The 20,035-nt window shown below is 32.2% G+C and overlaps 1 protein-coding gene across 3 annotated transcripts in view; it reads left to right on the forward strand.

Annotated features, from left to right (window-relative positions):
• Positions 1-5,203: 5,203 nt before the first annotated feature.
• wcy (WW domain-containing adapter protein with coiled-coil wacky) overlaps positions 5,204-20,035 on the forward strand; it is a 55,605-nt gene continuing 40,773 nt past the window's right edge. Inside the window, exons 1-5 of one of the 3 annotated variants that reach the window (XM_074175797.1) lie at positions 5,204-5,414; positions 5,530-5,563; positions 11,607-11,826; positions 17,654-17,808; positions 17,980-18,196. In XM_074175797.1, the coding sequence (XP_074031898.1) occupies positions 5,374-5,414; positions 5,530-5,563; positions 11,607-11,826; positions 17,654-17,808; positions 17,980-18,196 (667 nt within the window). In that variant the 5' untranslated portion in view covers positions 5,204-5,373. Of the gene's footprint in view, positions 5,415-5,529; positions 5,564-10,769; positions 10,948-11,606; positions 11,827-17,653; positions 17,809-17,979; positions 18,197-20,035 lie in introns of those variants that run through there. The other 2 variants (XM_023164721.2, XM_074175798.1) reach the window with 2 other exon arrangements.

The raw sequence follows: 20,035 nt of genomic DNA on the forward strand, positions 1-20,035 counted from the left end.
TTTGCACTGAGTTGCATCATGCATTTTGGAGGCTATTATTCGTCCGTAGCGCATCTCAAACAACAAATTTGAATCTGACGGCTATCGTAGCCTCTTTTACTTGGAGACATATCTATTCTGTCATTTCTTTATTACAAAAGGTTATGAAACCTGAATCCACACGTTTTTTCGAAATGATTCATTAGGAAATGAAGAAACATCTTTTTCACCTATTTTTTTCCACATACATACTGTAAGAGCGAGCACTGTATTTGTTGCTCTGGAAGTTTTAGTATTATTTTTTCGAAAAATCATTTCAATTCTGTTAAACTTCATGAAGTGTTATACCAACATGTTAGCCTTAATCATTTTCAATGTAGTATCGATACCTGAAAGCTACGGTTTTTCCAATAGCACTTTATAAAAGTTATTGAAGGCTCCTCGCTACGACGATGTTACTACATTAAAAATATTACGACACAATCCTCGCAGGTTAATTCAAAATGTCTTTTTCATTTTCATCGCATTCCAAACTGCAATGATATGGTTTTGCCATTTTATATAGTATATAGGTATCTATGGGTTTTGCACGTAAGCGGTGTTCGGGTGTCATTCTACATTTACCTATACATATATCACCTGCGCTTTTAACTTGCACGTAACCAATAACATCATCACTATATATATATATTTTTTATATTTATATAGTTATAGTTATAGTTGTCTGTCTCTTGGCGATCTGAAATAGGTAACAACCATGAAATATATAAAAAGACACTTCAGTATTTTAATATTATGTCAAAATACAGTCAAAACCTTTGGGTTAAATGGTTTAAAAAATATTGGTAACACCTGTTTCATGAACAGCGTAATCCAATGTTTATCAAATACGAGATGGTTATTGGAATATTTGAAAAAGGATGAATTCATGAAAGATATCAATACTAGTATTTCAGTATGAAGGGTGCTTTAATAAAATCGTTTGCAGAAGTTATCAAGGAGTTGTGGTCAGAAGATTCATTTGATAAAGTAGTAAATACAGCCTCCTTAAAAAATCAGATTCAAAGTTTTGCTCCTCGATTCATGGGTAATTCCCATCAAGACGCCCAGGAGTTTCTCCGTTATCTTTTAGAAGGATTACATGAAGAGGTTAATATAATTAATGAGAAACCTAAACCAATCTTAACGGAGATTGACAAAAAATTGAGCGACAGCGGAAATGCACAAGAGTCATGGCTCACATATTTGAGGATGCATAACTCTAAGATTGAAGATAATTTCGTTGGCCAATTGAAATCCACGATGAAATGCACACACTGTGGATACTCTTCAGTAACATTTGATCCTTTCTGGGATTTGTCTCTCTCCATACCACAAAGAACCGACCAATTGAGTTTGTGGCAATGCTTAGATTATTTTACAAGAGAAGAAACTTTGGATGGAATTGAAAAACCGACGTGTTCGAAATGCAAGGAAAGGAGAAAATGCATAAAGTCCCTATCAATCCACAAGTTTCCCTATATTTTAGTAATACATTTAAAAAGATTCTCTCCAACGGAAAGTAGAGGCAAATTGAATGATGTCATCGAATTTCCTCTAGAAGGATTGGATATGGACAATTTTGCAAGAGAAAATGTGGCTACTTGTTATAATCTATATGCACTTTTAAATCACAGTGGGACTACTAACAGAGGACATTATACAGCATACTGCAGACACCCGTATACTAGCGCGTGGCACAAATACAACGATTCACACGTGTCACCAATTTCACCAAAGTCGCTTGTGAGTGGAGAGGCATACGTCCTCTTTTATGTAAAGGATGGAACAAAATCGCGCCTTTAAGATAACCGAGGGAAAGTTTTACTCTTAGTTTCTTCAATTTTGTAATTTTTTTCAACTTCTCATTTTTGTCATTTCTGTTTACAAATATAATTCATTAACGGAAAAAAAAATATTATGACATATTATAAAAAGGCTTAGTATATCTTTCCAACTTACTGTATTTGCAATGAGTAAATTTATTTAATAATATTTCATCAAGAAGGGTGAATAGGTAATGAAGCATCACACATCTATTAAACAGAACTCAAAAGGTTTGGTAGACTTGCGTTGCCATTGCAAAGTTACGGTAGGTAGGTAGGTTTCGTTTGTTTCATGTCGTTCTGTGTTGGTGTTGTCTCGAAAATTTGTTGTTTGCAATGTGTTTTTTATTTTTACTTTTCAAATACGTATCTAATATGTCTGATGATTTTTAAAATAGTATTATCATCAACACGAAGAAACTACTTTTCGAGCCCTGAAGAAGAATTTATTTAAATTCGAAACGTCGGCAAGAATACAATTATTTTTTTTTAAGAAAAATTGATCCTGTTACACAACCAACCCCCCTTTTTTAGAAAAATTATTGGATCACTAAACTAGTTAACTGATTATATTGAATTTTGTAGGTTTTGAAGTTGGAAACCTGAAGTTTTGGGTCATTAAAAAAATATTATAACTATTTATTCAAGATGGTCTGTCAGAAATTGTATTGTGACAAACAAAATTCTACGCGAGCGAAGACGTGGACAATTAGTCTCAGATATGTGTAAAATTCCAATTACTTGGTCTTTTTCAATGCAACAAAGACTAGTGTATTTGTATACATATATAGTATACCAATTTTCAATTGAAGGTAACTCATATACAAATTGAACTGAGAGCTAACGGCAACATTGTTAAATGTTAGAACTAAATTCTTACCGGGGTCATTTTTATTGTCTATGCATCGCCATTGTAAATAATTGAATAGTAAGATTATTCCATAAAATTTGCCCCCCGTAACAAGATAGTTTCTGCATATCGATAGGATGTACGAGCGAATAGGTGAACCATTTCGTTAAATACTTTGAAACATCGGTAAACTGTTTAACACTTCGCAGGTCTATTATATTTGCGTTCTTAAAATGCCATAACAAGTCATTCGGTTTCTTCATTATCAAGCGTCCTTATCTGCATAGGCGTAGTGTGTCCTGTTTCTTGTGAAGGTGATTTTGTTCTGTATTTATTAAATATATTTTATTATATTTATTAAATAGACTGTTACATTTATTTACTTTAAAATATAAGATAGAGTTGGCCGATACTTGTTTTTCAAAATACATTATCATAGATTTTTGTGAGATAATTAGTTGACCTAGTCATTAAACTGAGGTATAAATGTCCGTTAAACTCAGGTATAACTGTGATTAATTAGTTCCTAGAATATTATTAGTTTCTAGGTAGATAGTAATATTTCAAAAAGTATATATAAATCACAATGTCTGTAGAATTCAGTTTGTTAGTGAACACGCTTGAAAACGCTACTGTGCAGCGAAACACGTGTTGCAGATTTGTTAATCTGTTCTAGTGAAAATCTCACAATGAAGTGTTTTTTTCAAGATGTATTAAGATGGATGCCGTAGCAGGTCCAAGTAATGTACAAAGAAAGCGGAAGTTTATGTCATTAGAAGAAAAACAGATTGTCTGTAGAGTGTACGAAATATACTCCGTACAGTGGAAGCTGTAGCCCAGTGTCCATTTTTAACGGGAATATCCGTGTCGACAATTGAACGTATTTTACGTGAAAAAAAGTGACTGGGATTGTGCAAGCTCCAAAAGTACATTGTCGTGGTAGAAAAAAAATTGTATTGGACGAATACCAGAAAAATTTTGTACGCTATACCATTCATTCTTTCTTTTTTGAGAATAAAGCGCCAACCCTCGAATCCATTAGGACAAAGGTAATGGATAATGATCTCATTCCAAAAATGAGCAAAGAGAAGTTAAGGAAAATAATAAAAGAAGATTTAAAATTTATATATGCCAAACGATCCCGTAAATTTGTCTTAATAGAAAGAGAAGATATAGTCTCATGGCGACGGAGATATCTTCTATGCGTTCTGCTCACAAAAAAATGTATTATCTGGACGAATGCTGGTCACACAGTATCTAAGATCTGGCAAGATACTATTATAACTAGTTATCGTCAAGCATTTGTGGACGGTTTATCAACAGGGTTACGCGGACCAACGGGTAAAGGGCAGCGACTAATTGTCGCCCATATAGGTAGTGAGAGTGGCTTTTTAGACGATAGTTCACTAATTTTTTTATCCAAAAAAAAAACGGGGATTATCACGAAGACATGGACGCCCAACGCTTGGAAGGATGGTTTGAATCCCTTCTTTTACGAGTGGAGCCAAATTCGGTAATAGTAATGGATAACGCTTCTTATCACAGCCGATTAGTAGAACAGCTGCCAACTATGACCACCAGAAAAGCAGACATGCAGAGTTGGTTAGGACAAAAAAGAATTCCATTTTCCGAGGACATGGTTAAGGCTGAGCTTATGAGTGTCATTAAACAGCATCGTGACAGGTATCGCCAGCATGTGATGGATACAATAGCTCGTGCTGAAGGCATCACCTATCTGAGACTTCCTCCTTACCATTGCGAGTTAAACCCGATAGGATTGATCTGGGCTCAAATTAAGGGTTACGTAGCTCGTGAAAACGTGACATATAAAATTTCTGATGTCCAACGTTTATTAGAACTCGCAATGGAACGGATACGGAAAGAAGATTGGACTAATGCTGTAGCCCATGTGATCAAGGAAGAAGAAAAAATGTGGAGATTGGACGGGATGATAGACACTGTTTTCAATCAAATAATAATAGATTCAAGTATTACTGGGGATTCCTCTTCGGACGAGTCAATGGATTCTGAAACTTCATAAGCATAACATAGGTAATTATTTCTTTGCTTTGTAGTTCTCTTTCTATGTAATAATAATTATTTTGTAAATTTTTCTGTTTTTTTGAAGTACTATATTAGGCATAATAAGAAAATGTAATCAGTTTTATCATTGACACCAGATAGCGCCACTTACTATAACAATTTTTACGTAATTACCTATGTGTTTAAATAAATAAAAATAATATTTTGGTACGCCTCTGCAGAGTTGATAAGAGGATTATCCGTTGGTCACTTCAAGGGCGACGTTGCTAATGAACCACCTTCAATTGAAAATTGTTATAGTATATAGGCTCTACTGTGACAAAATTTCAAGCGAATTTGCATAACCATTAACATTTTTCAAAAGTTGCTCAAGCCTGACCTGTATAAGTGCAAATTAGTTCACATGTGTTTTGTTGTAAGCGTTGGCTACACTGTCGTTCTTACGTCAATGTTTTCGACCAATGATACTTAAAGAGCATTTTGCCTTTGAGCTGCAAATTATTCCCTTATGTGACATGGCGTCTGATAGAAAAGTTAGTTTTTGATAGAGTTCAGACGTTATTATTGTTTTTATGACATCATTTGACGGGGCGGCTTATTGTAAAAGCCACAAACATTTTCTAGAGACGTGCATTGATGGTAATGCATGCAAGGAAAACTCAGCGGATGAACGATGGGTAGGCATTCATTATGGTCTTGACACAACCTCAAGGCAATGAAATTATTCAGTTTGTAATTTTATTGACAATTTTTTTTTCGAAATTTTCTCATAGTAATTGGTTTTTCTTATAGGTACTTCGAGAAGCACCAAGCCCATCCTTATCAGGTAAAACTTAGTTCTAAGTACAAAAATGAATTAAAAATAGATGAAAGCATAAATTGGTTTCCATTGAACTTCAGAATTATTAATGGATATATACTCTTTTCACCTTTTATACTGTTTTCAACTTTTATGAGAAAAATGAGAATTTACTATACACAAAATTTTTCTTTAAGATGTTGAATTTATATTATATATGTATATATATATATTATATACATGTATAATTTTTGTATAACAAAACATACTGATGAGGTTTACTGAACTCAAATCTACAATTTTTCTTTAGAATTTGTAAAAAATGTAGTTGTCAAAACAATAATAAAGATGGCTGCCATTCTCTTCTAACCTATATTTAAAATACAAAAATATTTCTCAAATATTTGAACACATTCAACATCATTTCATTAACTATTGAAAGTACACTAACCATTTACTTATTTTATCAGGGCAAATAAGTTTTATAGACAATTTTAACCTAGATATTTTATATGGTATATTTGTTATCATATTACTGTTGATTGCTGGGCTTTTCATTCAGAAATGAAATCTTTCAACTCATTTTGTTTTGACAAAAAAAAAATGAAATGATAAGTTCGAAGAAACTGTAAATATCAAGACGAAAAATTACATTTTTCAAGAATACCTGGGAACCAAAAAGTTGAAATGTATTTACCCAATATATTTCGATAATTGGATTTCAATGAAAGCATGAAACCACTACCAAAAATAAGTTACATTATTTCAAAAACTTTCAAGATTATGGTTTATTGCAGAAGAGTGTTTTTATATTGCCAATTGAATCTGAAGAAATAGGTATGTAATGTATGTAGTAAGTTACCATTCAATATTTAAATGTCGACATCGTATTAATAATGATATTAATTAATGGGGAAAACATCTGAAGATTTTTTTTTCATTTTGATACAATTGATCTTCGTGATGTAGTTGAGCATAGGGTAATTGAATCAAAATATTTTGTGTAATGTTACGCTAATGTAACACAGTTCTACGTACACCACCATTTCGGTTTAAGAAATAATTTCAAATCTGATAAAATGATTTTATCAAAATTTGGCAGGTTTTGAAACATTTTGGTTTTTCCAAAGTTTCAGTGTTCGGAATTCGTCAAACTGATTCATTTATTTGTTGTAACAGTTTGTGCCAATTTTTGGAGAATCAATTATTGCACTTCCATATTTTTGTCTGAAGTCAAAACTTGGTGCTTTGGTCTACTTTCGGAGATAAAGTCAAGTGTGTATATTTTTTTTTCTATATATTTTTATTAGTTGAATTATGCAAATTACTGTTCCTTATTTTCCCTAAGTCGTTTCAATCAATCAATCAATATACTTTATTGTCCAAGAAAAGATATTCTTATTGACAAAGCTTTCTATAATGTAAAGTCAGTACATAATTAAAATTTGACAAATAGTATTCTATATACCACAGGTCTACAAATACAAACATTTTCACAACACAAAAAGTGAGCATCATCGTAAAAAAAATAATTTACATAGCTTATAATCTAAAATGAATATATGTATAATTAAATTTGTATATAGTACATGAAATAAGTTGACAAAGGCTAAAATTTATCATAATACAAGGAAGTGAGCATCATCGTAAAACTCCTGTAGGGTATAATAGGATTTGAGCAAAAGTCTTTTTTTACCTTTTTTTCAAAAATATTGTGTATGGAGATTTCTCTCAAACAGAGTGGAAGATTGTTATATATCTTTTTACTCTCATATATTATTGATTTTTTCGTTAATTCTAAGTGGGGGATGAGGAGAGGTAAGTTTTTTCTCGTTATTTGAGGAGTATTATAGTGCGCTCAGTATCGGAGACATTGGACTTGTGCTTATGCTACAAACATAGAGTTTCAAGTATAAAAATGTAATTTAAAGTCAAAATTCTGTTTTATAAGTAACGGTTTACAATGGTCGGTGTATTTAGCTCTGGACATGAATCTGACTGCTCATTTCTGCAGGACGAAAACAGAATCGAACAATTGCTTGCTGCAATAACCTTAAAATGCAATACCATATCGCAGGTGTGATTTGATTAGAGCACAGCAGACCTGACTGAAGCAGCAGCTGTTGTGCTGTATACTCCTCCAGCTAGAACTCGCTTGCAACATTTGCAAGACCAAGTGCCAACAAAACTCCTTATCATGGCATCCTTTCCACAAAAACTGCAAGAATATTTACTGTGTTTAGTAATGTTCCTGTTTTTCACCATCTTACAAAGTGAAGCACCATATCTGGTTCCATATTTACCAGTAATTTCTACTTTTTTGGTGCGTTTAGTCATTTTTAAGATCCGTTAAGTCATTTTTAAGATCCGTTAAACAAGACCTACTAAGAAAAAGGGTAATGAAATTGAAATTCCAGGAAGTAACTATTCGTAATAAAACCTCGCAAATTGTCACCTTTTCCCGACCTGTTACTGCAGAATACACCCATTTCAGATGTTTTCACGCAATCAAAAAACTTCTATTTTCAACCCTTTTTTAAATAATTCTGAGGAATGTCGTCCCTGAGGACGATAAAGGTTGTAGTTTGCGTCTTCAATCAGGCGGATGCCTCTTTCTGGATGGAATCTAGCCGCTTCAGGGTATGCTTAGCGGCGGAGCTCCATACACGAGAAAAATACTCCAAAGAAGGTCTAATCTGAGCTTTTTAAAGCGTCAAAAGTTGCTGAGGTTTGTACAGTTTTCTGGTTCGGAGCAGTGTTCCAAACTTTTCAGAAGCAGCTTATCTTCTGTGTTATTTCTATTATTGTACACTTATATTCTCTAAATACCTAAATTTTAATGCTGAGACCTGTTCCATATCATACTCAGTATGATCTAATGGAGAATAAACAAATAGAACTTGAATGTCTTTAAATCTGTGCTCATTTTGCTAACCCTCAACTCAGAATTTTCTACCACTGCAAGACTAATACTTGAAAGGTTTGCAGTGGCAAAACATTTTTTTGCACAGCTCTTTTTTTAATTGATGTGGCCTTTTTTCGATATTTCAAATCCTATCCTATAAGGATATTTTGCAGCATATACAGAAGAAGCAAAAAAAAAACTGTTCTTCACCAGCATGCAAATCATTCCAGTTAACTGTTCCTTTGATTAATCATAGAGCCTGAACACAGTTTTCATACAAAATACAACAGGTTGACAACAGCCATCTTCAGTTTTTACTGCTTGGTGAAATATCTCAGAAAAAAAGTTATCGTGCTGACACTTTGAGATATTACATACTTCCTTGCAGTCAGTGCATTCTTCACTGAAGAAACATTTGTATTAGAAGTTCCTTTTGCCATGTCCTAACAGCCCAGATTTTTTGTTCTTTCTAATCTTGTCTTTGGCTATGAAAGCCTATGTTCTTATATTTCAGAAAAAGGCACAATAAAAAAAGTATTGTATAGGGTGGAAGACATTGAGTGTGAATATTGTGGTGTCCTGAGTTTTTAATTTTATAAAAATAATTTGAAAAACACAAATTATCAAAGAACTAGTAGGAATAACATATATTGTAGGTATTCTCAGATATGAAATATAAAGACCACAAAGACAATTACTCTCACTTCATTCAAAGCATTCATCACTCCCTACTTTTCTAAAAAAATATAACTTCGCACTGGCACATTGGGGCAGTGTCAGAGGTTTGTTTTACTATTAAATCGATCACTAAGATTGAATAGATTTTAAATATCTATACATAAATAAAAGAAAGTGTAAGAAGATCTAAGAATTTAAATAATTCAATTCAGTTTATTGTGCCAAGAAACAATAAATGCTTATAATTAGGGACTATAGTTAACTACAAAGTGTTATGAAATAACAGTTGCTGAAATATTTTATGATGAACACATAACATATCTTGAAAAATAAAAACAATGAAATGCATAATAATATGAAATTGGTTTGAGAAAGTACATGTTATAAACGAATTCAAGGGCAATACAAAAAAAATGAATATAAACTATGAATTCCACTAATTAGATTTTTTCAATTGATATTTAAGTTTTGTAATGGAATAGTGTTTCTTCATTTTCTCTGGAATTCTATATAATGATCCCATCGTGACATATCAACTTTTTTCCAAAATTTGTTTTTATTTTATTTTTGATAGTAATTTGGTTTGCCTTGTGGCATGATCACGAATGTGGCCAATTCGAATAAAATTCAAGTTTGATTTCTTTGTATTATTTTCTTATTAGTCAGTGGGTTATGCTTGAAGATTGGCAGTAAACAAATCTAAAGAAATGAACTTTAAACATTCAAGCCAGTCTCGAATATACCTACATAGTAGGTTGAATGGATTGACGCCTATCAGAAAACAACTACTCTCCTGGCTAATACCACAAAGGGCGTTGGATTATATCCGACAGGCGTCAGTGCAGGAATCTTCACAGAAAATTTCCTGCATATGCAATTGGCAATACAACTGAAAGAGTTGACTTTCAATTTTGGAACAGGCACACTTGCAGACCGGTTTCGGGCTCATTACCCACTCATCAGTGCAAGATGGTGGCCATCATCGACCTAAAATCAACGATATTCCATAATTGAAAATCGGAATTTTTTCAGAGTATTTCATTCCTCATCCTAAGTTGGAGCAAACAACAAAATGTCACTCCATCTAGTGGACGAGGTACTAACCAACTGCATATCCGTAATTTGCCCGATTCCTCTGAATAAGGAAGAAAAACTTTCTTATTAGTCAGTGGGTTATGCTTGAAGACTGGCAGTAAACAAACCTAAAGAAATTAACTTTAAACGTTCAAGCCGGTCTCGAATATACCTACACACTAGGTAGGATCCAACGCCCTTCGTGGTATTAGCCGGGGAGTAGTTATTTTCTGATAGGCGTCAGTCCATTCAACCTACTGTGTAGGTATATTCGAGATATGATAATATTGTTGTGATACTTCATAAAAATAACATATAAGGAGATACAATTCTTTTTTATTACTTTCAAGTTATTGTTGGGGTAATTATATGTATAAGAAGTGCTCATTTATTAGGATTTTTCAGGTAATGGAAACAGTAGTCAGATAATACTATTTGTTTTCATTTTGTTGATCACACTGTACATTAATGTGGTTTGTGAAAATATCCAAATATTATCACAGAAATAAAAAATAACATAAGAACTAGTCTCTCTATGGAGAAAGATAAGATAATATTTTTTCATATACTGAACTGATAGTCTTTAGTTGGTTTTAATAATAAGCAGATGGGATTTATACAGTAGTTAGGGTTTTTATACCGGTTTTACTCAAATTTCAAATCAATCAAATCAAATGATTTGTGAGGTGCCAATCTTGATATATATATAATAAAAAACATTAAGGTCTTGACATGCATGGGCATTTTTCTATGGGTAAGAAATAGAGAATCAAATGAAGAGGACCAAATTACCATCACATGAACTTTTTCATTTGAACCATATTATGTTTTTTCATTTAATCATTTCAGTTGTTTCTGTGTTATAAATTAAAACACCTTATAAACAATACATTTTGAATCCTCAGTTTTTGCTAGTTTTTTGAAAAAATCCTTGTTGGTTATATAGCCTTCTAAAAGCTGGAGATATTCTATAGTAATATTGAAGAAATGTCATTTTTTGTGGAGGAAATCAGTTTGTTTATGGATCTTTCTGGGGATTTCCTCCTTCCACAATCTGAAAAAATGAAAATTGTAATGGAAAACATCATACTGGTGTAGAAAGGACAAACTTCTAGTTTTCCCAAAAAATTCGAGTGTAAATTTAATGCATTTTTGACGAAGGAAAACGAAAATATGTTATTTATCAGTAGTTGTCATATTTCATACTTTTGCCTATCACATTTCAAAACTCTTTTGGCATCTGTCGAAGAACAAAAACTGCTAGCTAGTTCTAAGAATGAAAGTATATTTTGACTTTTGAAACAGTACATATCTGCGCAAATCTTAGCGTCTTTTTTGAAAGGCAAAATTATAAAATAGTTCAAGTTACTGTTGAAGCATTTTCATTTTATTTTGATTTTTGATTCTTTTCAGAGTTCGAAGTACAGTTCGTCAAAAAGTTATGGATCCAGCAGTGACAGGTACGAGAGAATCCGTGATTCCCCCAATGGAAATTATCGATCGGACAGCCCAGATTCGCAATCACCTATGGATCGTGAAAGATCATATCAATCGAAGAACTCCTATATACAGAAAATCCGTGAAAAGGAGAGAGAAAACAGAGACTATAAAATGTCCAGGGACAAGTATTCAGGTAAGATATTTCTGCATCTTGATCTTGCCTTGAAAAATAACTTGAGAATGTTTTGTTCTCTCAATTATACAGGATGTAACATAAGTACGTTAAAATTTTCAAGTGACGTATTCCTGTGTCCAGAAATGCTTTGTTTCGGAGATAAAGGGTGTCGAAACCGAATTTTTTTGTTCTTTTTTAAAAATAACTTTAGCAAAAAATAAGTTATTTGCACAAAATTTGGCACCCAGGGCTCTTTTGACATGGGAAATCATAATTTCGTATGAATTTTCATGTAACATCTAGAGGGCGCTGCGCACGCTGTGACGAGATCAACCAAAATAAACAACTTTTTTCTTTAAAATGTTTATCGAAAAATCATTCGTTTTCAATATACAAGTTGTTAAAATTTTTCAAAACATGGTTGGTTGTTATCATAACTTTTTTGTAATTTTAGTTATTTATATTTCAAAAAAGAATCATTTTTCGATGAACATTTTATAAGAAAAAATTGTTCACTTTGACGAGATCCACCACATACTTAGTTTTCGTAATGTTCTCAGCAACTTCACTTAATGATTGGTGCAATTGGCATCGCACCACTTTTTTATTTCAGCTAGATCTGTAGAGATCAATTGGCTGAGAGTATTCTTATCTTTACTGTGCCACTCTACAGCGTGACTCACGGTCGATGGTAGGTTAGACGTTTTTGGAAAACGCAAAGCATGATTTTTCTGAAAATTTAGCCTCTCACATTTCCTTATCTGTTCTATCGATTTAAAATATTTTCAGCATTGCGGCGTTGCCACTTCCATCAAAAAGTCCTAGCAATTTTATTTTTTTAAATGGAACACCCCGTATATTAATACATTTTTGGAATCGCTCTGGTATTTTAATACTTTTTTGTTAATAATGTCCTATACCTATCTCTATCTGTTTTCGAGATAAAAAATAAATTGTGCTAAATATGGTCCAAAACATAGCCTTAATTGAAATTAAGTACATCAGTACCTTTCAATTCATGAAAAGTTGATATTTTTATGATAGTTTGGACAAACTCGAAATATAATAACACCAAGAAATCGACTCCATATCATACAGGGCTTGCTAAAATTACTATTATTTCCATTGAACATAAAAGTAGTTGAAAGTTCATTTTTTCAAATGAAACCACCTGTATATTACTCGATAAATTGAAAGATGGTGAAAAATGCTTCAAGATTATATACATGTCCCTATACCTAAATCGTCAAGTTTTCTTAATAAAGCCGTTTTTGTGGAAAAATAGTTTTTCATGTTTTACCTACAAGTGTTGAAAGTGGCATTTTACTTTGTGAGTGGGGATTATTGCAAAATGAGCGTCAGCAAGTGGAGCAAACTCACGAGCAAAATAAAATCACTTTTAACAAATGTATCATACAAATTTTTTTGTATAACGTTACTGCTGATAATAAAAAAAATTATAGGGTCCATGGGATTTGAACACACGATCTTTGGATTACAAGGCATATGTTACAACTACATACGCCAACTCACGTTATTTTAAGGAGGATTATTGGTTAGTCACGAAGGACTTTCTACAGTTGGACTGAATACTACTTCGTCATTGTCAGTAACTTCACAGGGATTTAATATTACCAATAGCACAAACTGCATGTGTGAACTTTTCTAAATGATTTTTTGGTAGGTGTTCTGATTGAAGTGTTTCTATCAAAGAGATTTTCGATAACAGTAGTACAAAAAATAATTTTTAAAGAATTTGATTTCTAGGTAGCCTTGGAAATATCAAGCTTATGACAGTTTGGTGACTTTTATAAGTGATTGATAAATGGTTATTGACGGTGTTTCAAAAAATCGCCAAAAATGAATGCAAATATTGATTATTCAAACGAAGTTCTTATGAAATTATTTATTATACACGGACAGTGTGATCAAATCATTGCCAGAACTTGTAGAAAATTCAACCTGAATTAACACCAATGAACGAGAGGAATTTTGTAAGATTACAAAATAATTTCCTTAACTATGGCTCCATGTTAAAAGCGCCTTCAACATTACCAAAACCTGTTACTTCAAATGAGGACAATACTGTTAACGTTTTGGCATATTTTTATGCATATCCAAAAGCTTCCATTCACAGTGCAGAAAAAGATTTAGGTGTATCACATGCTTCAGTACAACGAATTTTGAAAAATCACGGAATGCATCCGTATAAATTTACCAAAGTTCAAGCTCTAAAAGCAGAAGACTTCGAACGTAGAATGCATTTTTGTGAATCCTTTTTGATTCATACACAGGAAGATCGGGAATTTTTGTCAAAAATAATTTGAAGCGACGAATCAAAATTTACGATGGATGGTATTTTCAATAGAAGGAATAAACATTTTTGGGCTGATCATAATCCTCATGTTACAAAAGAAATGGCCAGAATGTTTTCTGTATTCTGAAAAACAATAAAATTAGCTTTTTTATTTATGAAGACACACTGAATGCAGAGAGATATCTCCAAATATTAAGGACGACTGTAACCGATTTTCTTGAAAATTTGCCTTCAAAGGAATATAGGAATTCGTGGTTTAAACTGGACCAGCTCATTCCACCCAAGAAGTTTCCAGGAAACTTGACGAACTCTTCGATGATCGTTGGTTTAGGCGTTTAGGGCCGTGGGATTGGCCACCGAGATCACCCGATCTCACGCCACTTGACTTTTTTATGGGGTGTTTTAAAAGAAAGGGTATACAGTACTCCAGTGCCTACCAAAGAAGAATTGCGATGGCGAATAGTGTGGAGTATTGAAGATCTGAATCCCCAGGAACTTGAAGAAGCAACCACAAGTCGCGTACAAAAAAACATTTTAAAGTGTTTAGAATGTAATGGACAACATTTTCAGCATTTATTGTGAAAATGTGATATTTTGTTTATAATTTTGTTATTTTGAATCATCCTATTCTGTTATTGTCTGTACTTTCACATGTTTTAGCCCACAAAATCTTACTTTTTACCTAGAAATGACTGATTTTTGGTACAGTTGTTCCCTGAAAACTATGAGCCATAGTTAAGGAAATTATTTTGTAACCTTACAAACTTCCTTTCGTTCATTGGTGTCAATTCAGGATACATTTGGTTGAATTTTTTACACGTTCTGACAATGATTTGATCACTTTGTTCACGTGTATAATAAATAATTTCATAAGAACTTAGTTTGAATAATCGATATTTGCATTCATTTTGGAAGATGATTCAAAACACCGTCGATAACTCTTTGTAAATTACTTATAAAAGTAACCGAACTGCTATAAGCTTGATAATTCCACTGCCACCCAAATTCAAATTCTAAAAAAAAAAATAATGTTTCTAGAAGAAGCGACTTTATTGAGAAAACTTGACGATTTAGGTGTAGGGACTTGATATATCATCATGAAATTTTCAGAAAAATCATGCTTTGCGTTTTCCAGAAACGTCTAACCTACCATTGACCGTGAGTCACGCTGTATAGTTGCATAATCTGCAAATAAAGTGAACCTACCGCTAATATTGAAGTCAGTGAGATCATTCAATATCAAAAATAATATGGACACTACGACAGAGCTTTGTGGAACTCCGCTGCTCATTTTTTTTTCTCAGATACTGCATCCGAGTTTGTTTCTGGGGGAGCTGAAATGCTTTTCATCAGTTCGGACTTCCATTGTCTAATACTTCAATATAATATAAATTGATTTGATAACCCTGAAAAAAATCAAAAAGATTAACCGAAAATAAATTTTATTGAACAAAAAACTGAAATTACAAAGAAATAACATACAACAACAACCAAACAAATATTAATAAATTATTAAATTTCTATTTTTATTATTTTATTATTTATATAATTTTATCATTAAATTATTAATATTTCAATGTTTATTTGTTTGGTTGTTGTTGTATGTTATTTCTTTGTAATTTCAGTTTTTTGTTCAATAAAATTGTTATTTTCGGTTAATCTTTTTGATTTTTTTCAGGGTCATCAAATCAATTTATATTATATTAGACAATGGAAGTTCAAACTGATGAAAAGCATTTCTGACTCTGTAGGTTAATGGACTGACCCCTATCACAAAACAACTACTCCCGTGGCTAAAACCACGAAGTGCGTTCGATGATTTCCGATAATTGAAACTCGAATTCCTTCAGAGTATCATTTCTCAAACTAAGCTGAAGCGGACAACCAACAATGGATTTGTTATCGCCCTATCTGCCTGTGAACAAGGTAACCAACTGCATGTAGGGATTTGATACTGGCCTGAGAGATGGTCTGAGAGATTAGCTGGCAAAACTAAGCAGGTTACCTTAGATTCATCCACATTGGAACAGATGTAGACTATTATAGTAGATGCACTCTGGCAAATATTATAATTATAGTGTTCGTTTCGGATGTTATTATTGCTACCGTTTTTTTCTGCTCATCAAAACACATATAATATATTTTTGTTGTTTCAGATAATCATAAAAGGTTTTCTTATTCGAAGTTCATTGTAGAAAACGCTCAGAGCAATGGAAAAAATATGAATAGGTACATAAAAATGAAAAAAAAAAAACTCTCGAAAAACTCTACGGTAAATAGGGAGACGTGAAAGTTGCTATTGTGTTTTTATTCAACTCAGTCAATCAATTTCCAGGGCCGTAATTTAAAAGGGAATAATTCACACAATTATAATTGAATATTACCGAAAAATCCCGAAATATAAAATTGAATTTGATTTCTCAGTATGAAATGAACGTTTACGATCCAAAAACTACAACAAAAAATACAGGTCCGTATTTAAAAATTCAAAGATGGTGGTGGCCCAAGTCAGATGACACCCTGTATAAAAGATTCATGGATATATTCCGAGGGCCCACATCAAGGGCCAATAGGAAAATGTGGACATGTGGACATATTTTCAATATTTCTGCAAATAAAGAAGATATAGCCAAAAAATTATTTGGGTTTTTTTGGTTTTTCCTGTATATCTCCAGAATCAAGAGAGCTATATTCGATTTCTTTACATCATTGAATAGGTCTCTAAAATACGCAACTTTATCATAATTTAACCGACACCCTATCTCTTATCGTTTACGAGATACCCATGTACAGAAACGAATTTGAATAGTTCTGTATATATATATATATATATATATATATATATATATATATATATATAAATGAATTGAACATATAAATCGACGGAAGAAAGTTAAACATTAATGGATTTTTTTGGTTTGACAAATGTCATACCTGAATATATATATATATATATATATATATATATATATATATATATATATATATATATATATATATATATATATATATATATATATATATATATATATATATTAATATTAATTATTTTCCAGCAGCTTGACTGCATTAACCTTTCTCGATTTAATATCATTTCTAGAAACGTGGATTCGTTTTCCAATGGCATTTCAGGTTAGCTTCCCAAATTTCTGGTACCGCAGTTGTCGGTTGGTTGGTCAAACCACCAACACTGACATAAAAACTTGTCAAGTTGACTTGGGTGTCCCACCAATGGGTGGTTCCACATATGTTTCGCTTCCGTTTACACAGTTATTTTTATCAAGTACTTTTCTGGTTTTTCACAATTTGTCTTCAATCGAGGACCGCCTGCCCGGTACTGACGATGCCCAATAGGCTGAAACAGCTGTCTACCGGTGGCTCTTAAATTGAAATCAATATGGGAATGATCAGAAAGTACTTATCTATTCATATTTTGATTTTTATGGAATTAATTTCGAGCAGCTTGACTGCATTGACTGCATATATATTATTACCTTGAGAGTTATGAAAATAATACTTATATTACAGATTGTGCCAGGTCACCAAAGGACAAACGCAGTCGAGATTCTGAACACAAAGTTAGTTCCGATAGAATTGATGAAAAGAACATTTTGCATCCGATAAAATCATCTCAGATTTCTTCTAGAGACAGAAAACCGATGCATAATAACTGTGTAGATAAGGTAAGTTTTGCAAGTTTCAATTTGTTCATCAACACAGCTACAGTTTCGTTACGAATTTTTTTATTTTTTTAGTGATAAAGTTTATCTGTCATAATTTTGACTATTATCTGTTCTTATCAAGAAGTTCAATGTTATTGATGAGTCGCCTACTTATCCTGTTTCTTTTTTCAGAGAGAAGATAGAGATAGGGTTGTTAGAGTGGGTGATTGGTCAGAACATGTTAGCTCGTCTGGCAAGAAGTATTATTATAATTGTAAAACAGAAGTATCTCAGTGGGAGAAGCCCAGAGAATGGATAGAACGGGAGAGGGAACGAGATCGCTTCAGAAGCAGAGACAGAGACAGGGATTCAGACCGAAACTATAGTAGCTCAAGCCGCTCTGTTATGAGTAAGTATGATTTTTTGTTCAATAATAATTGATCATTGATTATAAGTAAGGTACATATATAATGGTCATGATGTATGTATAATAAACAAATGGGAATTAAGCTTTATTTATATATTTTTTTCCATCTAAAATAACGTGAGAGGAGAATGATATTTAGAGAAAGGGGAAGGAAAATAATTGCAGAGGGTGAGAAGCCTATTCTGTTGAACATTTCAACAATTTATCAAATTATTATATCTCTTTTTCAGTATGAATATCTTTTATTACCATTAGTAGCAGTAATAGTAAGTTTATAATATTCAGAATGTTAAATTTGTATAAATCTATTCCTATAAACATTAACCAATAAACTATGAAATCCTTACAAAGTAAAGGTATTGAAACAAATATAAACAACAATATTTTAATAGAGTTGTTACAACAACAATACAAAATGTTGATACATGTGAAACTCATTTTTCTCTGGTCTTCTGGTAGGCTCACTTGTTCTATAAAATACAATAAATCTTTTTATCTTCAATTATTTGTTGAAAATTTGTACTGTCATATTTATGTTATCTCCTCTCATTATCACATTTAATAATTACAGTGTACCAATTTAGTTTGACTTACCATCAGTGTAATTATTCCCAACTTACTCAATCAATTTTTTTTAACCCTAAAACTTTTTGTGATTCCCAATTCATATTCAATTTCAAAGATATGATTTATTTAATTGATTATGTATTCAGTTAAACTTGTATTTCTGATCACTCGGACAAAATAAGTTGAAAAGGTTAATAGTATGCTCATAATGTTCCTAGCTATTAGTAAGTATATCGTTGGCACACTGTGTTGCAGAGAGGGAGCTAATGGGTACAGCCCCTCCCCAAAGACTGGAATACAAACATTTACCCCACAAATATAATATTATTCACTCAATATATATCATAATGATAATAATACCTAATTTTTTTTTTGTAATTTCCAATTCGTATTCACTGTTGAGGGATATGATTGAATTAATTGATTATATATTCAGTTGAACTTATATTTCTGATCACTCGGACAAAATAAGTTGAAGAGGTTAATAGTATGCTAATAATGTTCCTAGATATTGGTAAGAATATCGTTGGCACACTGGGTTGCAGGAAGGGAGCTAATGGGTTACAGCACCTCCCCCTTCCCAAAGACTGGAACACAAACATTTACTTCACAAATATAATATCATTTACTCACTATATATTATAATAATAATACATAAAATTTTTTTTGGTAATTTCCAAATCATATTCAATGTTGAAAATATGATTGAATCAATCGATTATATATTCAGATGAATTTGTATTCCTGATCACTTGGACATAATTAGTTGAAGAGGTGTTTTAGTATGCAGATAATGTTCCTAGGTATTTGTAAATGTATCGTTGGCATACTGGGTTGCGGAGAGGGAGCTAACGTATTACAGCCCCTCCCCAAAGACTGGAACACAAACATATACTTCACAAATATAATATTATTTACTTACTATCTATAATAATGAAAACGATTTATTTTCCCAAGAAACATAAAAGGTTTATAGAAGGAAATTATTCATACATGAATATTTCTTGAATGAGAAATATTCATAAATAAATATATACCTTCAAAGGGAGCTATTTCAGAATTGGTCTAATTAATAACAAAAAAGACAAACGAAAGTATTGTAAAATAATAAAATAAATTGTTCTTTAATGCTCTTTTGAATTTTTCTGTTGTAAAATTGTTTAACGTCATTTGGTAATTCAATATATGTAATTATTCCTTTGTAAAATATAGATTTTCTGGAAAATGCAGATTTGAGATTTTTTGTTAACAGAT

The sequence above is a fragment of the Leptinotarsa decemlineata genome, unplaced genomic scaffold (assembly GCF_025532065.1).
Source record: "Leptinotarsa decemlineata unplaced genomic scaffold, Ldec_3_MD MMD2_tig00001344_RagTag_RagTag, whole genome shotgun sequence".
Taxonomy (NCBI): Eukaryota; Metazoa; Arthropoda; class Insecta; order Coleoptera; family Chrysomelidae; genus Leptinotarsa; species Leptinotarsa decemlineata.